Source organism: Ammospiza nelsoni, chromosome 30 (assembly GCF_027579445.1).
Source record: "Ammospiza nelsoni isolate bAmmNel1 chromosome 30, bAmmNel1.pri, whole genome shotgun sequence".
In the NCBI taxonomy this organism is placed as follows: Eukaryota; Metazoa; Chordata; class Aves; order Passeriformes; family Passerellidae; genus Ammospiza; species Ammospiza nelsoni.
In genome coordinates this window covers 2,471,004-2,494,015 of record NC_080662.1, presented here as the reverse complement: position 1 = coordinate 2,494,015, position 23,012 = coordinate 2,471,004, and the positions used below count along the sequence as shown (strand labels likewise).

At 54.9% G+C, this 23,012-nt stretch overlaps 2 protein-coding genes across 6 annotated transcripts; both read right to left on the bottom strand.

The window, feature by feature from the left end:
* Positions 1 to 400: 400 nt before the first annotated feature.
* On the bottom strand, positions 401 to 15,379 carry RAB11FIP1 (RAB11 family interacting protein 1). 2 transcript variants are annotated; one of them, XR_009420193.1, is made up of 7 exons: positions 15,057 to 15,379; positions 10,995 to 11,440; positions 9,816 to 10,608; positions 6,333 to 8,513; positions 5,007 to 5,112; positions 2,549 to 3,681; positions 401 to 1,755 (listed from the first exon to the last, which is right to left on the bottom strand). XR_009420193.1 is itself a non-coding variant. In XM_059490654.1 (6 exons), exons 1-6 carry the CDS (start codon positions 15,377 to 15,379, stop codon positions 3,463 to 3,465), a joined length of 4,068 nt encoding a protein of 1,355 aa, XP_059346637.1. In that variant the 3' UTR covers positions 1,788 to 3,462. The 2 variants fall into 2 exon arrangements, 1 of the variants encoding a protein (XP_059346637.1); XM_059490654.1 differs by lacking the exon at positions 401 to 1,755 and having other exon boundaries at positions 1,788 to 3,681.
* A 1,463-nt stretch (positions 15,380 to 16,842) lies between these two features.
* On the bottom strand, positions 16,843 to 20,391 carry ADRB3 (adrenoceptor beta 3). 4 transcript variants are annotated; one of them, XR_009420192.1, is made up of 4 exons: positions 19,109 to 20,391; positions 17,815 to 17,900; positions 17,653 to 17,772; positions 17,286 to 17,489 (listed from the first exon to the last, which is right to left on the bottom strand). XR_009420192.1 is itself a non-coding variant. In XM_059490652.1 (3 exons), the coding sequence occupies exons 1-2, from the start codon at positions 20,326 to 20,328 to the stop codon at positions 17,861 to 17,863; spliced, it is 1,260 nt and encodes a 419-aa protein (XP_059346635.1). In that variant the 5' UTR covers positions 20,329 to 20,391; the 3' UTR covers positions 17,512 to 17,772; positions 17,815 to 17,860. The 4 variants fall into 4 exon arrangements, 3 of the variants coding, with proteins under 3 accessions (XP_059346634.1, XP_059346635.1, XP_059346636.1); XM_059490652.1 differs by lacking the exon at positions 17,286 to 17,489 and having other exon boundaries at positions 17,512 to 17,772; XM_059490651.1 differs by lacking the exons at positions 17,653 to 17,772; positions 17,815 to 17,900 and having other exon boundaries at positions 16,843 to 17,489.
* Positions 20,392 to 23,012: the final 2,621 nt, after the last annotated feature.

Here is a 23,012-nt window from a genome sequence, read left to right as displayed (position 1 = left end):
CAAAATGTTAAAATAGAAACGATGCTATGGAGGATACTTTGTTTAAAGAAAGGACTTGCAGGGAAATAGCAGCCACAGGACACCTGAATCTTTCAGAGAAAGAGAATTTTTTGCTCTCTTATCAGAAGAAACGAACTTCTTGCACCTTGAAGGCGCTGTCAGGATTCAGAGGAAGAAGTTGATGATGACCAGACAGAATCCTGTGTTTGAATGGAATTTATGCATCATGGATGAGGTGTATGAATGAATATGCAACACTTGAGTCTGAACATGAGCTACTGTCTCAAGTGCCTTCAACCCAGACCCAGACAAACCCACAGCTGGAACTGCCACAGGGGATGAGCAGAGAGGCACAAGGAGGGGACAAAGCCCTTCAGAATAAACACAGGGTGCTCAGAACTCTGGGTTTAAATTGTCTTTATTTTAGTGTTCCATAAAACCAACAAGTGTTTAAAACCAAACAAACAGTACCTGGGCTAAAAGCAGAGAGTACAAACAGGGAACATGCACGAAATCCTTCAATAACAAACAAGAAATTTGATTCTTAAGGCCCTTGAGGATGTAAAATGCCAGTCCCCCCACATTAAAAGAAGGATTTAATGAGTGTTGTCAATAAAAATGAGGTGTGAGGGCTGAGGGGGTCGAGGACTGGGACCCCCCCTGTGCCCCCAAGGACAGCAGAGCTGGGCTCAGCTTGGGTTTCACCCAACACCCAGGGCTGGAACTGGCACAGAAAGGCTGCCCAAGTGTTAAGGCTTCATCTCTGCTAAGAGCAGAATATTATTAATTTTCTGCAGAATAATATTATTTTCTGCAGAATAATATTATTTTCTGCAGAATAATATTATTTTCTGCATAATACCATTATTTTCTGAGTAATAGCATTATTTATTGCTTTGGTTCTGTGCAGGTCACTCTTCCCAGCGGAGAAAAAGTCTAAAATACAAATTGATCAGTGAGGTACAGGATCCTGTGTGCAGAGAGGAGGAAACAAATCAGTCCTTCATCTTCCTCACTCGAGAAGGCACAGGAGGGAGCAGCAGCAGCACTCAGAATGAAACCACCACCAAGGCTGCCTCACTCAGAGCAGAGGGGGCAGCAGGAAGGACAGAACACCCTCACTGCTCAAATAACACTAAAATGAGATTAAAAGATCTGAAGTCTTGCAAGACTCTCAGCTCTTAAGGCTTGTTTGAGGTCAGAGCTCAGTAAAGCTCCAGACTTTGGTAACAAGAACAAAAATGTAATTTAGAGCATTTCTTTGATTTTTCTAATAAATGTTTACATCTCTGTGCAAATCTATCAAACTGCTCCTCGCTACAAAATCCAGCATTTGGGATCTCCAGTGGTTTGTGACATTGCAAGCAGACTGCTCACAGGGTGAGAGCTGCTCCAGTCCCCCAGTAAAGTGCTTTCCTGTGGAAAAATGGAATTATAAACTCACCCCTGGGCCAGGAGTGACCCCATAACCCAACCATTTCCAAAGGCAGGAGTGTTTATTTCCATAGAATTAAGGCTGGAAAGGTTTGAGCTTTGGTCCTCAGGAAGCTTTGGTCCTTGCAGGGCTCTGTTGGTTTCCCAGCTTCTCTCTGAGCCTTCCATGGACTCTCCCTACCCTGGTAAACCATCCTTTGGAAGGTACCTTTGGAAGGGCCTTCAAGGTGAGCCCAGCCCCAAACCCCAAAGAATTTCTGTGTCCCTCAAAAGGGAAAAGTCACAGAGCTCCCAAGGGCACAAGGGGCAGAGCCAGGGCAGCTTCTGCCTGAACAAGGTCCAAAACAGAAATTTAAGACATCAAGAGAAAAATTTCTGATTTAAATGTACCTTTGGAAGGGCCTTCAAGGTGAGCCCCAGCCCCAAACCCCAAAGAATTTCTTTCTCAAAAAGGAGAAGGTCAGAGAGCTCCCACAGGGCACAAGGGGCAGAGCCAGGGCAGCCTCTGCCTGCTCTGAACAAGCTCCAGAGCAGAAATTTAAGACATCAAGAGAATAATTTCTGATTTAAAATATACCTTTGGAAGGGCCTTCAAGGTGAGCCCAGGCCCAAACATCAAAGCATTTCTGATTCCCTCAAAAGGGAAAAGTCACAGAGCTCCCACAGGTCACAAGGGGTGAGAGCAGAGCATGGGGCAGAGCCAGGACAGCCTCTGCCTGCTCTGAACTCTACTCTCTCCAAGTGTCTTAAATTTAAGCTCCAGAGAAGAAATTTAAGACACTAAGAGAATAATTTCTGATTTAAAATGTACCTTTGGAAGGGCCTTCAAGGTGAGCCCAGCTCCAAACCCCAAAGGATTTCTGTGTCCCTCAAAAGGGAAAAGTCACAGAGCTCCCAAGGGCACAAGGGGCAGAGCCAGGGGAGCCTCTGCCTGCTCTGAACAAGCTCCAGAGCAGAAATTTAAGACATCAAGAGAAAAATTTCTGATTTAAAATGTACCTTTGGAAGGGCCTTCAAGGTGAGCCCAGCTCCAAACCCCAAAGGATTTCTGTGTCCCTCAAAAGGGAAAAGGTCACAGAGCTCCCACAGGGCACAAGGGGTGAGAGCAGAGCACAGGGCAGAGCCAGGGCAGCTTCTGCCTGCTCTGAACAAGCTCCAGAGCAGAAATTTAAGACATGAGAGAACAATTTCTGGTTTAAAATGTACTTTTGGAAGGGTCTTCAAGGTGAGCCCCAGCTCCAAACCCCAAAGGATTTCTTTCTCAAAAAGGAGGAGGTCAGAGAGCTCCCACAGGGCACAAGGGGCAGAGCCAGGGCAGCCTCTGCCTGCTCTCAATAGCCTCCAAAACAGAAATTTAAGACACTAAGAAAACAATTTCTGGTTTAAAATGTACCTTTGGGCTAAATTAATGCCATTCCTATGGTAGAAACATACCATGAACTTCAATGTCTCCTACTCCAAAAAACCTGAAAACTTTGCCTTGAAGGACTCTTGGGAATGTCCACTTGATGAGATGAACTGAGATTTTGGTCAGCTTACAGTCAGGGCATTAATTCCTTTTAAATTACAGCCCAGCTCTGAAGCTGGGCCATCTTTGGATTTCTCCAGTGTAGTTAATTATTATCATTTTAAAAACAATCAAATCCTCAAGCTCTACTGTCCAAGGATTTATATTGCACTACAACTTCAGATGTGGAAAGAAAAGTAACTGATCTCTAAAAGCTGCTACAAAACAAAACAATTTTAAAAAACCTTCCTAAAGGATCATCAGTGCCTTGCTGGGAAGCAAAACACATCAACAACCCTCCTCCTTCCCATCACAGCCTTGGCATTAATGCCTGACCTTCCCAAATAATGGGAAGAAACCAAGAAAATAAATACAGCAAGGTGACCTGATGGAACTATTAATCAATCTGAGGGTTGCTCAAGGCAGGAACAGGAAAAACTCATTTTCTGTGAGCAGCACAAGCAGCACCAGCAGCTCCTCACCCTCCCCTGAGGGGGATCAGTCCTTGCCCACCAGACCCTTCACATCTTCCCAGCTTTTTTGTTGCCAGACACGGAGACTCTGAGGATGTTTGGGGTTTCCTCCATGACTCTGACCAGCAGGTTGTCGATGTAATCCTCGAGCTCCCTCACCTGCAGGTCCTTCCTGGTAATGGTATCCTTCTGTTTGAGCACCAGCTGGATCAGCTCATCGTGTGTCAGCTGAGCATAGGCATAGGCAGGGTCTGAGGGATCATATTTCTGCAGAGGGAGGCAGGGAAGGCAGGCTCAGAGCAGGCACAGCACATTCCAGACCAGACACACAACACACGGTGACAGCTGCTGCCAGACAAACCTGCAAAACCTTCAAGCAGCTGCTTAGAAAGCCAAATTCAGGTTAGACAGCAAGAAACAGCCACCCAGGCCTTTGCTGGTTCTTCTTATTGCTTTGAAAAAATCTGGTTTTAAGCCTCAAGCGGCATGAGAGGTACTGGGCAGCTTGAGGGTTAAAACCAGATTTTAAAATTTTCCTTTGAAAAATCTGGTTTTAAGCCTCAAGCAGCATGAGAGGTACTGGGCAGCTTGAGGGTTAAAAGCAGATTTTAAAACCAGATTTTAAAACCAGATTTTAAAACCAGTCAGCTTCTGCTGACTCCTGCAGCTCCCAGAACACTGCCCAGGGAAGGAGTGTGAGCACAACAGGCTCCAGAGGGGCATCACACAATTGAGGATGTTCATGTGCTTCAAAGAAGTGGCTGTGCTGAGAATTTCCCCCACAAAACACAAACCCCAGCTCTATTTATAGTCACTCTGCAAAAAAATAAGAATTTAAGGATTGCTCCCTCTCTTGGGGGCTGACCAAAAGGGCATTCATGTCCCAACTATCTGGAATACACAATTCTTAAAACCTCAAGCAGCATGAGAGGTAGTGGGCAGCTTGAGGGTTAAAAGCAGATTTTAAAACCAGATTTTAAAACCAGTCAGCTTCTGCTGACTCCTAGAACACTGCCCAGGGAAGGAGTGTGAGCACAACAGGCTCCTGAGGGGCATCACACACAACTGAGGTGCAATCAGAACACCCATTGCAAGTTTTGAACCCTTTGTTGCAAGTTTTGAACCCTTTCTCAATCTGAATCTCTCAAATCCCGTCCTCTCCCCTCTCACCAGGAGGAGGCACTGCTGTTATTTCAGTTCTAAATTCCCCATTTCCCAAAAAAAAATCCCTGAGAGACCATAAGGGGAGCTGGGATTTTCCCTGCTGAGCCAGGGATGCTCCCAACCTTTCATTTCAGCCTGCAGGGAAGCTGTGCCTCAAGCCTGGAGGTCTCTTTTGAGGCCAGGATTAAGCTGAAAGCTCCTCTCAATCCCACTGCTGACCCAACTGAACAACTGTGCTCCAAGAAGTGGCTGGGCTGAGAATTTCCCCCACAAAAAAATGAGCCCCAACTCTATTTATAGGTCAGTCAGCAAAAAAATAAGAATTTTTAGACTGCTCCCACTCTTGGGGGCTGGCAAAAGGACATTCATACAGAAACTCTTCAAATAAATCAAAGCTTGGGCAGTGAAATTGCCACTTCCCTCCATACCTTCACACTCATTTCCAGCAGCTTTTCATTCATGGTGCTGATGACATTCAGGTTCTTGCTCTGAGGTTTGTTTGCCATGGCATTCATTGGCTTCACAGGATGGAGTCTGCAACAGGAAAAAGAAAGGGTCCTGTTGTTCAGGCAGGAGAGGAAACAGCAGCATGACAAAGATCTTTAGAATGAGAACAAATACAGCAAGAAATTGGGGATGATTCCCTCCCTGCTCTATCTCCTGAAAGAAAAGAGATTCAGCTTCAGGAAGACAAGGTATTTCTAAGCCACAGAGGTTCTGTAAGTATTTTAAATATTTTCCAGTTCTCTGCTATCTTTACTGACTTAAGGTGTTGGAGATAAAGCAGCAGCAGGAAGGGAAATACATCCTGTGTGTGTCATGGAAGAAAAGCCAGGTCAGGCTGCACGAGGAGACAGAACACAGGGCAGCTACTGTGATCCCTCAGAAACTGGTATTTCAGGCTGCCTTTCCTAATCAGAACATATTTGTGATCTTACAACACACCAAATACTTCTGCTGGCCTGAGACAAGTGTCAGGCCTTGGCCAAGCTGAACTGACACCACCAGCTGCAAGGAAGTGCTGGCATTATTTGCCTACACAGGACTTACAGCACACAGGGACAAAAATTTATTTTTATTCCAGCAAACATTGGCCCTGAGGTGTCCTAGAGCCCAGGCAGAGATCTGCAGGTGAAGTCTCAAGGGCTGACAGGACAGTGGCACCACTCCACAGAGCAGGTGAACCCTGAGGAGCCCACACAGGCAGAAAATGAAGCACCACCTCATTTATCAGGTGTCTGACAAACAGCTCAGCCCCAGGCCCTTCTGCCAGTGGGATGGAATGGTTCCATTCCCCCTGCACTTTCCCTAAGCTCCCCTAAGAGCTGTGAGGAGCAGCTGCTCCCCTGAGGAGCTGCACAGACCCTCCTGCAGCCAGCAGCAGCCCCACAGCAGCCAAGCCCTGACAAACCCAGCCCCCAGATGAAATCAGGGCTGTCCTGGCCTCGTGCAGCAGCCTCAGGGACAGAGGGCAAAGCAAAGCTCAGAGCTCACTGCTGTGACCCCCACATGTCTCACCTGTGCTGGGGAGACGCGGTTTCACGTGGTTAGGGAATGTTTCAGAGGGTGAAACCCATGCCTGGAGAAGATTTTTCTCCTCAGGGTGCTCCCCTTGGCAGCCAAGCCCTGACAAACCCAGCCCCCAGATGAAATCAGGGCTGTCCTGGCCTCGTGCAGCAGCCTCAGGGACAGATGTGCACCCAGAGGGCAAAGCAAAGCTCAGAGCTCACTGCTGTGACCCCCACATGTCTCACCTGTGCTGGGGAGACACGGTTTCACCCCATGGGGGGTGGTTAGGGGACGTTTCAGAGGGTGAGACCCGTGCCTGGAGAAGTTTCTTCTTGCCCGAATTTCGCGCTTTATCTGCGAAGCCCTCGGCTCTCGGCTTTTTCGGAGACTCTGCTCTACAACTCAGGGTGTCAGAGAGGAGGGAATGAGAGGAAAAGTGGGGCTGGCAAGGACTTGACAGGGAGGAAGAGAAAGCAGAAGGCTCAGAGAGGTCACACTCTGCACGCTCCTCAGCACCTGCACTCCTCTCCAGCTGTCGTTTCTCAGAATGAGTGTCACACTCCTTGGAATGAGATGTCACAGCTAAACCTGAGTCAGCTCCTTGAACATAGACCCTGGGAGCCCCCAGTGCAGCAGGCAGCTCAGCCAAACTCCCTGGCAGCTCAGCCAAACTCCCTGGCAGCTCAGCCAAACTCCCTGGCTCACAAGCACCAGGCATGGCTCCTGCTCCTCCTCCTCCTGGAGCAGCAGCAGAATTATCAGAGAGCTGTCTCTGCTCTCCATGCAAAGCTGTCACACCTCTGGGCTGCCCTCCACTCCCCAGAACACCTCTGTCACCTGCAGTGGCCCCACAGCTGTCCTGGCAGTCCCCCAGCAGCTCCTCATCAGAGCCTCCCTCAGGGATCACGGGCAGCACCGAGCCACGGTCCCCAGGAACAGGAAGGGCAGACCTGACATTTGTCAGACAGACAGACAAACCATCACCACCCTCCTTTTCTACAGGCCTGCTCTGTCCTCTTTGGGGACTGACACCTCTGGGTGCCACTGCAGGGGTGACAGTCCCCAGGGAGCCCCCCTGAGCAGCTGAGGCCTCAGGGAATGGGAGCCCTGGGGTGGAATTTGCAGCATCCCCTGGAGCAGGAGCATCAGCCTGGGGGGTCCCTGGGGGTTTCCTCAGCAGCACAGCCACTCGTGGGGCTGGCTTTGGGGGCACAAGGAGCTCCCTGCCGGCCCTCCCTGCACCCCCTTCCCTAGGGGACACCCTGCAGGCTCTCAGTGTGGGCTGGACTGGAGGAAGTGGCTGATTGCCAGCAGGTGGAGGTGCCTGGGGCTCTGACATGGGCACATGTTCTGCCCACTGCTTTCCACAGGGCTCCTGCTCCTCCCTGAGCTCACTCTTGGGGCATTGTGCCTGCTCAGCCTCTGCCACGAGGCTGTCACTGCACTTGGAGAGAGACACAAAACCTTTGCTCACACCAGTGACCTCCACAGCTGCTCCATCACTGCTCCAGGTGGGATGTGTGCTGTCCCCAGAGAGCTCTGTTGATGGGTCACCCCCAAACCCTGCTGGCTCTCCTGCTGCCCCTGAGCTCATCTGTAACCTCCCCCTGGGATCCAGGGGCTGCTCTCCACCTGCATCACCTGATGGAACACCCTGCCATCCCCCAAGGACAAAGGACACACATTTCCCAGGGCCTGGCTTGCTGCTTTCCAAAGAACCCCCAGGCTGAAGCTGTGCAGAATCCCAGCGTGGCTCTGGAGCCAGCCCAGGGGGGCCAGACAAGGTGCCCAGAGGGTGTGGCACAGCTGTGACATCGCTGGTCAAAGCCACCTGTGCAGAGCCCCCTGAAGCACCACGAGCAGGGGGTCCTGCAGAGGAACAATCCTCCCCAGCAGGAAGGCAGGAAGGGGCAGAACCAGCCTGGGCAGCTGGCACTGCCTGTGCCCCACGCCTGGACACGAAGGGATTGCTGTCATTGAAAGGACAGCCAGAGGGGACAGAAGGGGTGTCAGAGAGACCCTGGGAAGCCTCAGAGCCCTCAGGACCCTGCCCCCAGTCAGCAGCAAAAGGATTATTGCCCCTGGCAGAGACCTGCCCAGGAAGAGGCGCTGTGGGAACACAGGCTGCAGGATGATGGGATGAAGGGAAATGGGTGATGCTGTTGGGATCCAGGGCTCTGGATGCCCTGTCCCACTCAGCACTAAAAGGGTTCTTGTCATTCCAGAGCTCTGCAGCAAAAGCAGGAGAAGTAAGAGAGGCAGGAGTGATGTTTTCAGAGTCTGGCACTTGGACTGTCTGCCCCACTTCAGAAATAAAAGGATTATTGGCACTGCTGATAGGGTGCACTGACAGGAAAGCAGGGAGGGGGGCAGGTGCAAGAGTGGGAAGCGTGGCTTTGGGTTCCTCCTCTGGAGACAGGCCCAGTCTGCAAAAAGGGACAAAAAACTTGCATGTCACTTGCAGATGCAACACGAGGCAGGAACAGACAAGCTTTAGCACCAGCCTCCATCAGCTCTGCCACTGGAGATGAGCTACACCTTACAGAGACCTCAGAGAGAGGTGTCCCCTTGTCTGTGAGACTTTGCATCCTTAACTGCACCTTTATAAGCACTGGGCTTATGCCAGAACTCTCCTGTCACAGACATCTTTTATGAAAAAGCTTTTCTTTAAGATTTTTCCTCCTGAGAAGCTGGGAGGCCTCAGGAACAAAATGTAAACAATGGTTATCTGCTGCTGTGGAATGCAACAGGTGCATCTGTGATTGGTCTCATGTGCTTGTTTTTAATTAATGGCCAATCACAGTCAGATGGCTCAGACAGAGAGTCTGAGCCTCAAGCTTTTGTTATCATTCTTTCTTTTTGTATTCTTAGCCAGCCTTCTGATGAAATCCTTTCTTCTATTTTTTAGTATAGTTTTAATGTAATATATATCATAAAATAATAAATCAAGCCTTCTGAAACATTGAGTCAGATCCTCTTCTCTTCCCTCATCCTCAGACCCCTCTGAACACAGTCACACTCTCCTGCTGCAGAGCTTGGTTTTGCTGCTTTAAGCACCCTCTCTTTGCACCCCAAGCAGGTTTATTAGTATGTAAAACACTGCACAGGCAAGAAACTCAGACTTGAGAAGCACTGAAAATGAGGAGTTAGGGGGACACACAAAACACAGCCTTATTAGTAGGGCACACCTACAAATATATATATTATATACCTCATACACAATTTATATATTTGTATGAGAGATAAAGGAGCAGAATTTCTGAAAAAGCCTCGTGACCAAATCCACACCAAACCCCTCTGTGCTGCTGTGAGCAATGCCAAAAGCAGAAGGGCTCCAAGGCCACCCTTTGGGAGAGCACAGCCAAGTAGGGAAGAGGAAAGCAGAGATGTTAGAAGGGGCATTTCAGACCCTGGGGAGGCTGCAGCCACACAGCTCTGACAGAGTTAGTTTGTGCAAGAGATCCAGCAAGAAAATTCACCCCTTCAGCACCTGCACAGGTGCCTCCTGAGCTAGAGAACCACTATTTCAAGGAGCACCCCCACATCCATCTTTTATTCACACTGAGGAAGAACATGGGAGTTGTTCTTTGCTATCAAAGCTCCCAACACCAGAGTAAAACCCACAGGCACCCACAGAGCAGCACCTGAGCCCAGGTGTGGCAGACACAGCCTGCTGCCACCTGCCACCAGCAGTGCCCATGCCACTCCTGCCAGCAGCTGGGGCTCACCTGGGTTTCACAGCTTTGGTCTTGGCTGCTGCAGCTTTCTCAGGTTTCTGTTCCTCCTCACAAGGGCTGAGCTGCTGCTTGGTTGTGATGGCCTCCTCTGCATGGTGAGCATCTCCTGAGGGGCTCCCTCTGCCCACATCTGCTGGGGCTTCAGGGCATTTGGTCTCCTCCTCACTCTTCTCTTCTGGAATTGTATTTTCCTCACTCTGCAGGGTCCTGTCAGGAATAATCTCAGCATCGCTGGGCTTCACCGTTTCCTTCTTCCCAGTGACCAGGGAGAGCAAGGCAGACTTTTTGTGGTCTGGTTTTTTGGTCTCTCTGACAGGCTCAATGCTTGGTGGAACGCTGGTGTCCAGGTGCTCCTCACTGCTGAGCAGTTTGTATGATGGCAAAGTCATGGATTTGAAGGTCTCCAAGGATGTGGAGCCAGAGAATGCCTGCCCAGGAGAGGTTCTCCCCATCTCTTCAGGTGGTTTAGTGGACCTGGAGGACAGGTTCTCCTCTGAAGCAAAGAGCTGCTTCCTCCTGAGGTTGTGAGGAGAGGGGGAGGAGGTTGGAGTCTTGTCCTTTGTCGTGGTCTCTTCCATATAGACGTGACTGCCATTGATGCACAGACTGGACTTGGACACGGGATCGTTTTTGGATTTAAGGCCACTGAACAAAGAGAGCCCATCCTTTTTGGTGTGGTTGGTGGTTCCCTGGGTTAGCTGCCTACTGTCCAAAAAGGCTGGTTTACGAGATTTGAACAGAGGAGAAGGAGCTGGCTTCTGTTCTGGCACACTTTCAAAGGATCCTGGGGAAAAAAAAAAAAAAAAAAAAACAAAACAGGGAGAAATTGAAGATGCAAGAACAATCCTTTCTCTGACACTACTGCCAGCCTCAGTGCTAGCAGGGAGGATTTGGTCAGAAAGGAGAATTTAACCAGGGCTGTGAGAAGTGCACAGAACCCTTTGGGGGAAGGTTTTGTGCCAACACTCAGTTCTCAGGCAGGAGAGGTCTGGGACTCCTCCTCATCCCACTCCCCTCATCCTCCTCATCCTCATCCCCTTTTCTACAACACTACTGCCAGCCTCAGTGCCAGCAGGGACTTTCTGTGGATTTGTTCAGAAAGGAGAATTTAACCAGTGCTGTGAAGAGTGCAAAGAACCCACTGGGGGAAGGTTTTGTGCCAACACTCACGTTCTGAGGCAGGAGAGGTCTGGGACTCCTCCTCCTCATCCCACTGTGCCTGGAAGTCGCCGGGCCGCAGCCGAACCCTCGGGGTGAGGGGCTGCTGGGTGGGCAGCACTGACATGGACTGGGACAGCGACGTCTTCTGCAGGCCAGGCTTGGAGAACAGCGCTTTGAACTTGGATTTCTTCTTCTCCTTCTCCACTGCCTCATCCTCGCTGTCAGCAGGGGAGTGGGAGGTGCTGGGGACGATGGCTGACGCTGTGTCTGAGAGACCACTGCTCCTCTTGCCCTTGAGTTTGTCTTTGAGCTTCCCAAAGGGAGAGCGGGGCTTGTCCTTCATGGACAGATCAAACATGCTGGCTGTCATGTTGCTCCTCATGAACTGGATGTCCACCTCGATCTCCCCTCTCTCCTTTTCCTTCTTCCCAGGTTTGGAGCGAAGCTTGTACCACCTGCAGCAACAAGGAGGTTTCTTTAACCACCAGTGTCACAGACATCTTGTATGAAAAATCCTTTCCTTAGGATTTTTCCTCTTGAGAAGCTGGGAGGCCTCAGGAACAGAATGTAAACAATGGTTATCTGCTGCTGTGGAATGCAACAGGTGCATCTGTGATTGGTCTCATGTGGTTGTTTCTAATTAATGGCCAATCACAGCAAGCCACAAACCTTTGTTATCATTCTTTCCTATTCTATTCTTAGCCAGCCTTCTGATGAAATCCTTTCTTCTATTCTTTTAGCATAATTTTAATATAATATATATCATAAAATAATCAATCAAGCCTTCTGAAACATGGAGTCAGATCCTCGTCTCTTCCCTCATCCTCAGACCCCTGTGAACAGTCACACACCAGTAATTGAGAACACAGAAGGTGCTTTATGGCTGAAAAATCAAATCAGCCCACAGTGCAGGAAAAGAAAGACTTTAATCTTATGGTGACGTCACCTTCACAGCCCCAGGTGCCAAAGAAAACATTCCTTATCATACCAAAGTGATTAATAAGATTTGGTTTTAAACCAGATAAGGAAGGGTTAAAAAAAAGGGAGAAAAAACAGAGGCACAACATGGAATTCCTGCATTTCAGCTCAGCCACTCTCCTCTGCCCTTTCATCTCTCCTCCTGACACGGGCAGGGGCCACAGCTTTGAAGTGGAGCAGAGCAGCAGCCTCAGAGCTGCACACGCTGTCCCACACCCTCATACCTTTCATTCCAGCTCCTTAATGCCTGCTAAGCCAAGGAACCCCTAATCAAGAGCAGAGAGCCAACCCCAGGCTCCCAGAGCTCGGGCACTTCCACTCCCCTCTGCAGGCTCGTGTCAGGGCATTGCTCAGGCAGAGCCCTCTCCCTCCCCACACACAGCTCCCCAACAGTGCCCAGGGCATCCCAAACCACGATCCCACCACCCACACGCCCTCAAGCACCCCTGGGTGACACTCAAACCACATCTGAGGCAGCACAGAGGATGAGCAGCACTGCACGCCAGTGTGGTTATGTTTGTAGTAGCGTTCCCACCCCACAGAAGCCATAGGAAAGGCTGCCTGGAAACTGATGGGTTTCTTCCTCCAAATAAAGGCAGCAAACAGAGCATGCAAATGTGCCCTGCCGTCAAATTTGCACTTCAACCTCCAAAGGTACACTGGAAGCAATAAAAGAGAACAGGAAAAGGTGACTTGCTCCAGAGAAAATGCAAAACTAATGGGGATAACTGAAGGAGATGGATTCAGGAATCTGCTACAGACATTTCAGAGGGAAATGTGGAAGAAATTTTTCCCTCTGAGGGTGGTGAGGGCGTGGTCCTGGAGAAACTGTGGCTGTCCCTCAAAGTGTTCAAAGCCAGTTTTGGAGCAATGTTCTAGTGGAAGCTGTCCCTAGGCAGGGCAGGGGGTGGAACAAGATGGGCTTTGAGGTCCATTCTGGGATTCTGTGATTCTAAACGAACTGGGCTTAGAAGACACCCACGGAAGGGTTTTTATCAGGAGACCAAGGCTTTGCCCAGTCCCTGGAGCTGCAGCAGCCCCAGAATCACAACCCCTGTGCCTTTAACACGAGCCAGCTCTGGGCACTGTTGTTCCAAAGTGATTTCTAGGAGCATCCCGTGCCACAATCGATCCCGTGTGTTCAGCAAAGGCAGCTCAGCCCTGCCTGAAAGCAGCACCCCTAGGGGTGGCTGGAAGGAAATCACCCACTGACAGCCCCCAAACCACAAAAAAAAAAAAAAAAAATCTCATTAGTGGCATCTATGGTGTTAGCAAGCACCTGTCAATCAACATTATCTATTTTCCAAATAAAACTACTCCTTTATGGCTACACATCACCATGGCAGCAAGAACAAAACAGGCTTCAAACAGGAAACCGAGGCCTACAAACAACTGAAAACACCAGAAATTTCCCCGGGAGCACCAAAGCTGTGTTTTGTTTGGTTTTTTTTTTTATTCTCCCTCTCAATTCTCCTTTGCCCAGACACAAAGGAACGCCTGGGAGCCCCGAGGCACCGGCCCTGAGCTCTGCTGACCAAGAGGCTCTGCAGTGTAAACACAGCCCAGTCTGACACAGCCTTAATGAACCTAATTAAGCCTTGATGAACGGGACGGCTCGGCGGTGCTCAGGTGAGGCAGAGGAGGAGGAAGGTGACTCACCAGCACATTACAAGGCTGCTGACTCCCAGTAAAACCCTCCCGGGCACCACCCCTGGGTTTCACCGTGCCCGTGTTTGTGTTCAAAGCAGCGAGTGTGTGACACACAGAGCTGGAGCTGGGCAGGAGCGGCCCGTGGAAGGTGGAATTATCCACCCTGACACGCTTCAAGTGTTTGTTAGCAAAAATAAATTAGTGCTCAGGCCGTGCTGGAAGGAGGCAGCACTCTGAGGACATCAGGTTTCGGGGTCAGGCTGGCTGTTTTTTCTGTCGGTGTTTGAAAATCAAACCCAAGGACCAGGCAGGACTGGATGGGAAAGTTGTCTCGGGGACCCCCAGCTTCCTCCAGGGGAAGGCATTCCCCAGCTGTGGGGGCTCATAGGGGTGGGATGCACAGGTCCCTTCTAAACCTCTCCATGAGCCTGAGAGCCCCCCCAAACCTCCTCTCCATCCTCTGCGGGACCCAGAGGGGCCTCTCCATCCTTCCCCCCAGCTCCTGTGGGGCACAGAAATCCCCTCACCATCCTCCACAGACCTTCATGGAACACAAGGGTCCCCCCCAAACCTCTCCATGGCCCTCGTGGGCCTGAGAGCCCCCCAAAACCTCCTCTCCATCCTCTGCAGGACCCAGAGGCGCCTCTCCATCCTTCTCCTCAGGTCCTGTGGGACACACAAATCCCCTCATCCCTCTCCCAGCCCTCCGTGGGGTGCACAGCTCCCTCCCAAACCTCTCCATGGCCCTCGTGGGACGCATAGATCCCCTCCAAACCCCTCCATGACCCCCGTGGGCCCCCAAAACCGCCTCCCCATGACGCGGAGGGGCCTCTCCATCCTTCTCCCCAGCCCCCGTGGGACACACAAATCCCCTCATGGCTCTCCCAGACCTCAGTGGGACGCCCCAAATCTCTCCATGACCCCCGTGGGCCTGAGAGACCCCCCCCAAAACCTCTCCATTCTTCTCCGCAGCTCCTGTGGGGCACACAAATCCCCTCCAAACCCCTCCATGACCCCCGTGCGCCTGAGAAACCCCCCCAAAACCTCCTCTCCATGACCCAGCGGGGCCTCTCCATCCCCCTCCCCAGCCCCCGTGGGACACAGAAATCCCCTCACGGCTCTCCCAGACCTCTGTGGGGCACACAGGTCTACTCCAAACCTCTCCATGACCCCCCCAAAACCTCCTCCCGAACCTCCGCAGGACCCAGAGGGGCCTCTCCATCATTCTCCGCAGCTCCTGTGGGGCACACAAATCCCCTCCAAACCCCTCCATGACCCCCGTGCGCCTGAGAGACCCCCCAAAACCTCCTCCCCATCCTCCGCATGACCCAGAGGGGCCTCTCCATCCTCCTCCCCAGCCGCCGCAGGACACCGCAGCCCTCACACCCCTCTCCCTGCGGGTGCCCATCCCTCCCGGAGCCCCCCGGAGCCCCCCGGTCGCACCTGGTGTGCCGCCGGCCGCCGTCCTCCCTGAGCGGGCCCAGCTCCACCTCGGCGCGGCCCAGGAACTTGTCGGCGCCGGTGAGGGCGCGGTGCAGCACGGTGAGGCGCAGCGCGGCGGCCTTGGCGGGCAGCTCGAACGTGGCCTCCTCCCGCCACAGCGGCTCGCCCCGGCAGCGCTCGGCCACCGACGTGCGGAACTTGTCGCGGCCCAGCGCCATCACCGCGTACGCGTCGCTGCCGCCCGCCGCCGCCTTGGCGCGCAGCCCCCGCGCCCGCAGCACCGTCACCCGCACGTGGGTGGGCGCCCAGCCCGGCGCCGCCATGGCTGCGGGAGAGCGAGCGGCGGCACCGGGGATGGGGACGGGCCGAGAATGCGGCGGGACGGGACGGGACGGGAGCGGCGGCGGCGGCGGGCGGTGAGCACCGCCCCGCCCCGCCCCTCTCGCGAGAGCGCGGAAAGGGCGGGGCCTGAGGGGCGGGGCCTGGGCGGACAGGTGAGTACAGGTGTGTGCAGGTGTGTACGCAGGTGTGTACAGGTGTGTGCAGGTGAATGCAGGTGTGTTCAGGTGTGTACAGGCGTGTACAGGTGGATACCGGTGGGTACAGGTGTGTACAGGTGTGTGCAGGTGAGTACAGGTGGGTACAAGTGTGTACAGATGTGTACAGGTCTGTGCAGGTGTGTAAAGATATGTACAGGTGAGTGTGTACAGGTGTGTACAGGTGAGTACAGGTTATACAGGTGTCTATCCATGGGTGTGTACAGGTGTGTACAGATGAGTACGGGTGTGTACAGGTGTCTATGCAGGTGTACAGGAGAGTGCAGATGAATGTGTACAGGTGAGTACAGGTGTATACAGGTGAGTGCATACAGGTGTCCATGCATGGGTGTGTACAGCTGAGTACAGGTGTGTGTACAGGTGTATGTGTACAGGTGTGTACAGATGAGTACAGGTGTGTACAGGAGAGTGTGTACAGGTGAGTCCAGATGAATGTGTACAGGTGAGTACAGGTATATATAGGTGGGTGCATACAGGTGTCCATGCATGGGTGTGTGCAGGTGTGTACAGGTGTATGTGTGCAGGTGTGTACAGGTGAGTGTGTACAGGTATGTACAGGTGTATGTGTGCAGGTGTGTACAGATGAGTGTGTAAAAGTGTGTACAGGTGTATGTGTACAGGTGCATACAGGTGAGTGTGTACAGGTGTGTACAGGTGAGTGTGTAAAGGTGTGTACAGGTGTATGTGTACAGGTGTGTACAGGTCCCTTCAGGGACACCCCGCAGCATCCCAGGTCGGGTCCCTGTGCAGGCGCTGGCATTTCCCTGGCACAGGAGGTGGCACCGGGCAGCTCGGCAGCTCCAGCCCGGCTTCTCCCCGCCAGCCACGGCCCCGGGAGGGGATGGAGCCCCCAAACCTCTGGGAACAGCACATGGAGCAGGGAACTGCACATGGGAACAACACCTGGAGCAGAGAACAGCACCTGGAACAGCACATGGAACAGGGAACAGCACATGGGAACAACACCTGGAGCAGAGAACAGCACATGGGAACAACACCTGGAGCAGAGAACAGCACCTGGAACAGCACATGGAGCAGGGAACTGCACATGGGAACAACACCTGGAGCAGAGAACAGCACCTGGAACCGCACCTGGAGCAGGGAACTGCACATGGGAACAACACCTGGAGCAGAGAACAGCACCTGGAACCGCACCTGGAGCAGGGAACTGCACATGGAGCAGCACCCGCTGCTCAGGACAGATGTGGAGGCACCACAGAGATCCAGAGGTTTATTTCACACTTGTAGAGGGGACACAAACTGTGCAGTCACTGAACATCCTGTGACAGCAGCTTTGCCCAGAGGTGCTGCGGGGCAGGGCACGTCTGCACGGTGTGAGATGAGAATGAGAATCCACCTCCTGTCCCCCAGTCTGTCCCAAACGAGAGGGGGAAACTGCCGAGAGAGCCGACACCATCCCGGTTCCTGCGTTTGGAAGTGCTCCGCGCATTCCCCTGAGCTTTCCCTTTGCTGAAGGGATTGCACTCAGCCCTGGGCAGGGATGGAAATCCTGGGAAGGGCTTGAGCCTGCAGGAGGCTCCTCTGTCCTTCTCGGCACACTGTCCGAAACTGGCCAAGCCTGGGACAACAGCGTCCTTTGTCCTTCAAGAACGCAGAGCTGGCAGTCTCCACATCCCTCTGCCAGCCGTGCCAGGAGCACCCAAATGGGAGTTTGTCCTGTCCACACATCCCTGAGGCTGTGCTGCCCCTTTTTGAGCAGCTCCAGAGCTTCTCCCCAGCTCCAGGTCTCCAGCACCGACGGCACGAAGGAGCTGGTGCTGTCCCAGGGAGATCCTCCTCCTCCTCCTCCTCCTCCTCCTCCTCTCCGGGTCCTGCCAGCACCGTCACCCCTGGCGCTGCTTCTGCCACCCCGGCCCTGCAAGGAGAGGGTGGGGGGTGACACAGTGCCCACCCAGCAGGCTCGGCTGGGGACAGGGACCCGCGGCCACCACCCCGGCGGGCACAGAAGGGATTTGGGAGCGCCAGGCACCAGCACAGGGAGGGTTAAAGCGGCTCTGGCCAGGCTGATCCGGACTCACATGCCCGGAGCCGGGCAGCAGCCCGGGGCTGGCTCTGCTCCCCGGGGAGGGCGGCCAAGGCGGGCAGAGGAGAGGCCGGGGCGATGATGATGATGATGATGATGATGATGATGATGATGATGATGATGATGATGATGATGATGATGATGATGATGATGATGACCCGGCCGGGGAAAGCGCTCTCCTCCCGGCTCTCGGCTGCTCCGAGTCAGTCGGATGGACCCGAGGGCGTCTCTCCGCCAGCAAACCTGAAATGGGGGAGCGCAGGGGTGAGAGCCCAGACCCTCCCACCATCCAGCGCCCCGTGTGCCCAGCATGGGTGAATCCTGCCCAGGGAACACCTCCAGCACCTCTACCCGCACGTTTCTGTCAGGAAACCTCTCCTGCCCTCAGGAGAAACGCGGTTACAATCCACAGTAACCAGCAGAACTCCAATTTTGTCATACTAATAAAAAAACTCAGCGTGGAAAAACCCCACCCTGAAATTGGAGGTGGAAATCCGTGTCGGGGTGCTGGCAGGGCAGAACCACAGCATGGGTGTCCCCATCACTCCTGCCAACCCTTGCCAGCCCCTGCCAGTCCCCAGTAGCCCCTGCCATCCCTGCCAGCCCCTGCCAGCCCCTGCCCCCTGCTCTGAGCGGGCTGCCGGCTCCGGGAGCACATTTCCCGTCATGGAACACAGCGGGATGAAATGAATTCCCTTCCCAGATTTACACCGCTGGAGGGCAAAGCAACCTGCAGAACCCAGAGTGGTCAGGGCAGCCGGAGCGCCTCGCTGCCGAGGGGGTCACTGAGTTTTCCTTCTTTAGCAGCAAAAAGTGGGATCGGGAAAAGGGGAAAATGCCGGGTTTGGGGACACTCAGCTGGTTTGCTTCGCCGTTCACCACCCGTGTTTCCTTTAGCCAGAACAGCAGAGCAGGTCCTGGCGGGCTGGAGGGGGACTGGTTGGGACCCCAATTTTGCAGCCCAGCAGAGGGGCCAGAGTTCAAGGGGAACATCAGGGAGCAGGGCAATGATGCCCAGTCCCACATCCCAGAGCCTTTCCCACGTACCCCAGGGTCTGCCTGCTCCCCCAGCACCGACCCCCAAAGGGCTGGAGTGGAACTGGTTGGGACCCCAATTTTGCAGCCCAGCGGAGGGGCCAGAGTTTTAGGGGAACATCAGGGAGCAGGGCAATGGTGCCCATTACCACATCCCAGAGCCTCTCCCATGCACTGACACCCCCCCAGTCACACCCCAAAGGGCTGGAGTGGGACTGGTTGGGACCCTATTTCTGCAGTCCATGGGAGGGGCCAGAGTTTTTGGGGTTTTAGGGGAACATCAGGGAGCAGGGCAATGGTGCCCAGTCCCACACCCCAGAGCCTCTCCTGTGTACCCCGGGGTCTGCCTGCTCCCCCAGCACCGACCCCAAAGGGCTGCACCGAACCCCCCAAGCCCCTCCCGAGCAAATACCTACTCATGCAGCTGGGAACACAGCGAGCTCTGCGCTCCCTGCAGCCGGGACTCGCCCGGGGGGTGCTGCCGGTGGGGCAGAGGAGCCTCCTCCGTTCTGCCCTCGCCATCCTCCCTGAGGGCCGCCTTGCTGTCCCCTGCGGGTCCCCCCCGAGGGCTGAAGGCAGAGGGGCAGCGCTGCAGGTCCCGTGAGACGGCGTGGAGCCGGCGGTCAGCGCGGCGGGGGCAGCACAGCAGCTTGCGGAAGGCGCTCCTGAAGTCGGGGCTGCGGCAGTAGATGATGGGGTTGAAGGCCGAGTTGATGTAGCCCAGCCAGTTGAGGAAGAGGAAGAGCTGATCCGGCACCAGCGAGCGGCAGAAGACCTTGATGATGTTGGCCACGAAGAAGGGCAGCCAGCAGAGCGTGAAGACGCCCATGATGATGCCCAAGGTCTTGAGAGCCTTGTGCTCCTTGATGGCCAACAGGCGTGAGGGCCTCCTGCGCCGGCTGCTCCGGCCCGTGGGGCTCGGCGGCTCCCGCACGAACCTCACCTTGTCCTTGCCGATGAGCCGGACGTGCCGCGAGGCCACGGCGAAAACCCGCGCGTACACGAAGACCATGACGAGCAGCGGCACGTAGAAGGAGATGGTGGACGACACAATGGCGTAGGTGACGTTGGTGACAAAGTCGCAGCACCGCGGGTCCTCGTAGCAGCGCGCCGCCCGCTCGTCCCCTCCGTCCCTCCACCAGTGGTTCATGATGGGGAGGAAGGAGATGAAGGCAGAGATGGCCCACACCAAGCACACCACGGCCCGGGCACGGCCCTTGGTCACCAGCGCCTCGTACTGCAGCGGGGCGGTGACGGCCAGGTAGCGATCCACGGCGATGGCGCACAGCGTCTCGATGCTGGCCGTCACGCACAGCACGTCCAGCGAGGTCCACAGCTCGCACGCCGTGGTGCCGTAGGGCCAGTGGCCGCTCAGCAGCATGGTGGCCCCCGGCGGCACCACCAGCAGGCCCATGATGAGGTCGGCGCACGCCAGCGAGGTGATGAACACGTTGGTCATGCTCTGCAGCCGCGGCGTTTTGGCGATGGCCACGATCACCAGCAGGTTCCCGGCCACGGTGACCAGCACGGTGAGGGTGATGGCGGTGCCCAGCACCCACTGCCGGCCCAGCGCAGCCCCGCTGCAGTTCCCGGAGCCCCCCCAGGCGCTGCCGTTGCCCGTGGGGAGGGGGCTCATGTCGGCCGGGCTGGGCTGGGGGCACCGGCCCCGCCGTGCGCTCCCCGCCGCGCTCCCGGCGCAGCCCTCGGGCCGGACCGGCGGGGCCGGGTCCCCTCCGAGCCGGAGGAGGAGCCTTTAAAGGAGCGGGGCGGCCCCGGGCTGCTCCGGAGGGCGAGGGAAGGGCAGCGGACAGCGAGCGGCACCTCCTCCCCCCGGCCCGCCCCGCTCCCCCGGCATCCCCGCCGGACGCTTCAGCCGCTGGCCGTGCTCTCCCGCTCTTGTCCGTGCTCTCCATCCCCTCTCTGTGCCCTCCAGCCCCTCTCTGAGTCCCCGTTCCCACTCGTCTATCCCCGTTCTGCACCCTGCCGTGCGCACCATCTCCTCCCTGTGCCCTCAGCCCTCTGTACTGCCCTCACCGTGCCCCTCTCCGTGCCCCCCTGGCCATGCTCTCCCACCCTTCTCCGTGCTCTCCATCTCCTCCCTGTGCCCTCCATCCCCTCTCTGTGCCCTCCATCCCCTCTCTGTGCCCTCCATCCCCTCCCTGTGCCCTCCAGCCCGTCCCTGTGCCCTCCATCCCCTCCCTGTGCCCTCCAGCCCGTCCCTGTGCCCTCCATCCCCTCCCTGTGCCCTCCAGCCCGTCCCTGTGCCCTCCAGCTCCTCTTTGAGTCCCCATTCTCACACCTCTGTCCCTGTTCTGCACTCTGCCGTGCTCTCCATCCCCTCCCCAAACCCTCAGCCCTCTGTGCTGCCCTCACCGTGCCCCTCTCCGTGCACACCTCGCTGTGCTCTCCCGCCCTTCTCCCTACTCTCCATCCCCTCTCTGTGCCCTCCATCCCCTCTCTGTGCCCTCCATCCCCTTCCTGTGCCCTCCATCCCCTCTCTGTGCCCTCCATCCCCTCCCTGAGCCCTCAGCCCCCTGTGCTGCCGTCTCCGTGCCCCCCTCGCCGTGCTCAGACTCTCTCCGGGCAGGACACACTGCCCCTGGTGGGGACAGTGACACCCCGACATCAGCACAGGGCTGGCAAGGTGACAGCCAGTGACACCCAGGTGACACCCAGGGCCACAGCCACCACTTCACCTCCATAGTTATTGCCTGAGCCTCCTGCCCAGTGGATGGAGGAGACCTTCCCTGCTCCCCTTCCTGAATTTGGGGGGTGTGGTGGTGTTTGGAGACCCCCACCCACATCCACCCTACATCCACATTTCCTGTCCTACTTTGGAGAGCAACCAAAGCTCAGGGAGGCTCCACAGCCCCATCCCAGTTCCCAGGGCCCCTGGGCAGGCTCCAGAGTGGATCATTCCCTATCAGTTATTTATTTATCCAAATCCTGCAACTTCTAAGACAGGCAGTCTCCAAACGGGGCGGTTTGAAGTTCCAGCCAAATGGGGGAATGTTGACAAAGACGGAAAAAACATGTGTAAAAACGATCTGGCTGGCATTCCTTCCCATTCATGAGCTACGAAAGCAGAGCCCTGCTTTTACAAGCTTCATCTTTACAAGGCTGTTTTGGATTTTCAGAGCCTTCAGCCAAAGGGTTGATTCAATCTCACTCAGCTCCCAGCTCTCTGCTGCCTGGGAATGAGCTGGGAATTGCTGAATTTGTGCCCCTGGCACACACACAGGGGCAGAGACGCTGTCGTGTGTCATCCTTGCACATGCAGCTCCGGGTCACACTCACATTTTTGGGTCTGAGAGCAAAGCAGGAGCGCCTGTCCTGCTTTGAATGTCCCTTTTTTGAATGTCCTTGGGTGATGAGGGCTCTGAGGAGTCACCAAAGGGGCTGCTGGCTTCCCATCCTCGCCTCCTTTTCCATCCCTGCCTCCCCTTCCCTGGCATCCCCAGCTGTCCCAGGCTCTGTGCTGGCCCCCAGACCCCCAAGGAGCTGCCAGACCCATCCCCAGGGATTTTCCAGCCTGATTTTCCAGCCTGTTTTCCTGCACACAGCCCCTCTGGCATTGCACCTTCCTCCCCCTGCATTCCCAGGCTTTGGTTCTGGATCTTTGTCCCACTTTTCCAGCTGGAAAAGCTGAAGCACAAAGGTGCTGGGTCTCACCAGCTCTCACCCCCATCCCTGCTGCTCCAGAGCTTTGATTCAAGGAATGGAGACACCAGGAGAAGCATCCTCTTCCCTTTCCCAGCCCAGGACAGACAGACAGACATCCAGCCCCTCATTCTGACGCTTCTCTCTGCATCTCAGAGGATCAGGCAGGGCTGGGGAGGGGAAGGGACATTCTCAGGGTTTCCTCAGCCCTGGGGAATTAACGTGGTTCTGGATCTTTGTCCCACTTTTCCAGCTGGAAAAGCTGAAGCACAGAGCTCACCCAGCCCTCACCCCCATCCCTGCTGCTCCAGAGCTTTGCTCCAAGGAATGGAGACACCAGGAGAAGGATTCTCTTTCTTCCCTCTCCCATCCAGGAGAAGGATCCTCTCCCCTTTCCCATCCAGGAGAAGAATCCTCTCCCCTTTCCCATCCAGGAGAAGGATCCTCTCCCCTTTCCCATCCAGAAGAAGGATCCTCTCCCCTTTCCCATCCAGGAGAAGGATCCTCTCCCCTTTCCCATCCAGGAGAAGCATTCTCTCCCCTCTCCCATCCAGGAGAAGGATCCTCTCCCCTCTCCCATCCCTGCCAGGACCTCTGGCCTGGCTCTACCTGGGGGAGGCAGAGCCAGCCTGGCAAAAGGCCACAGGAAGCCAAGGGGTC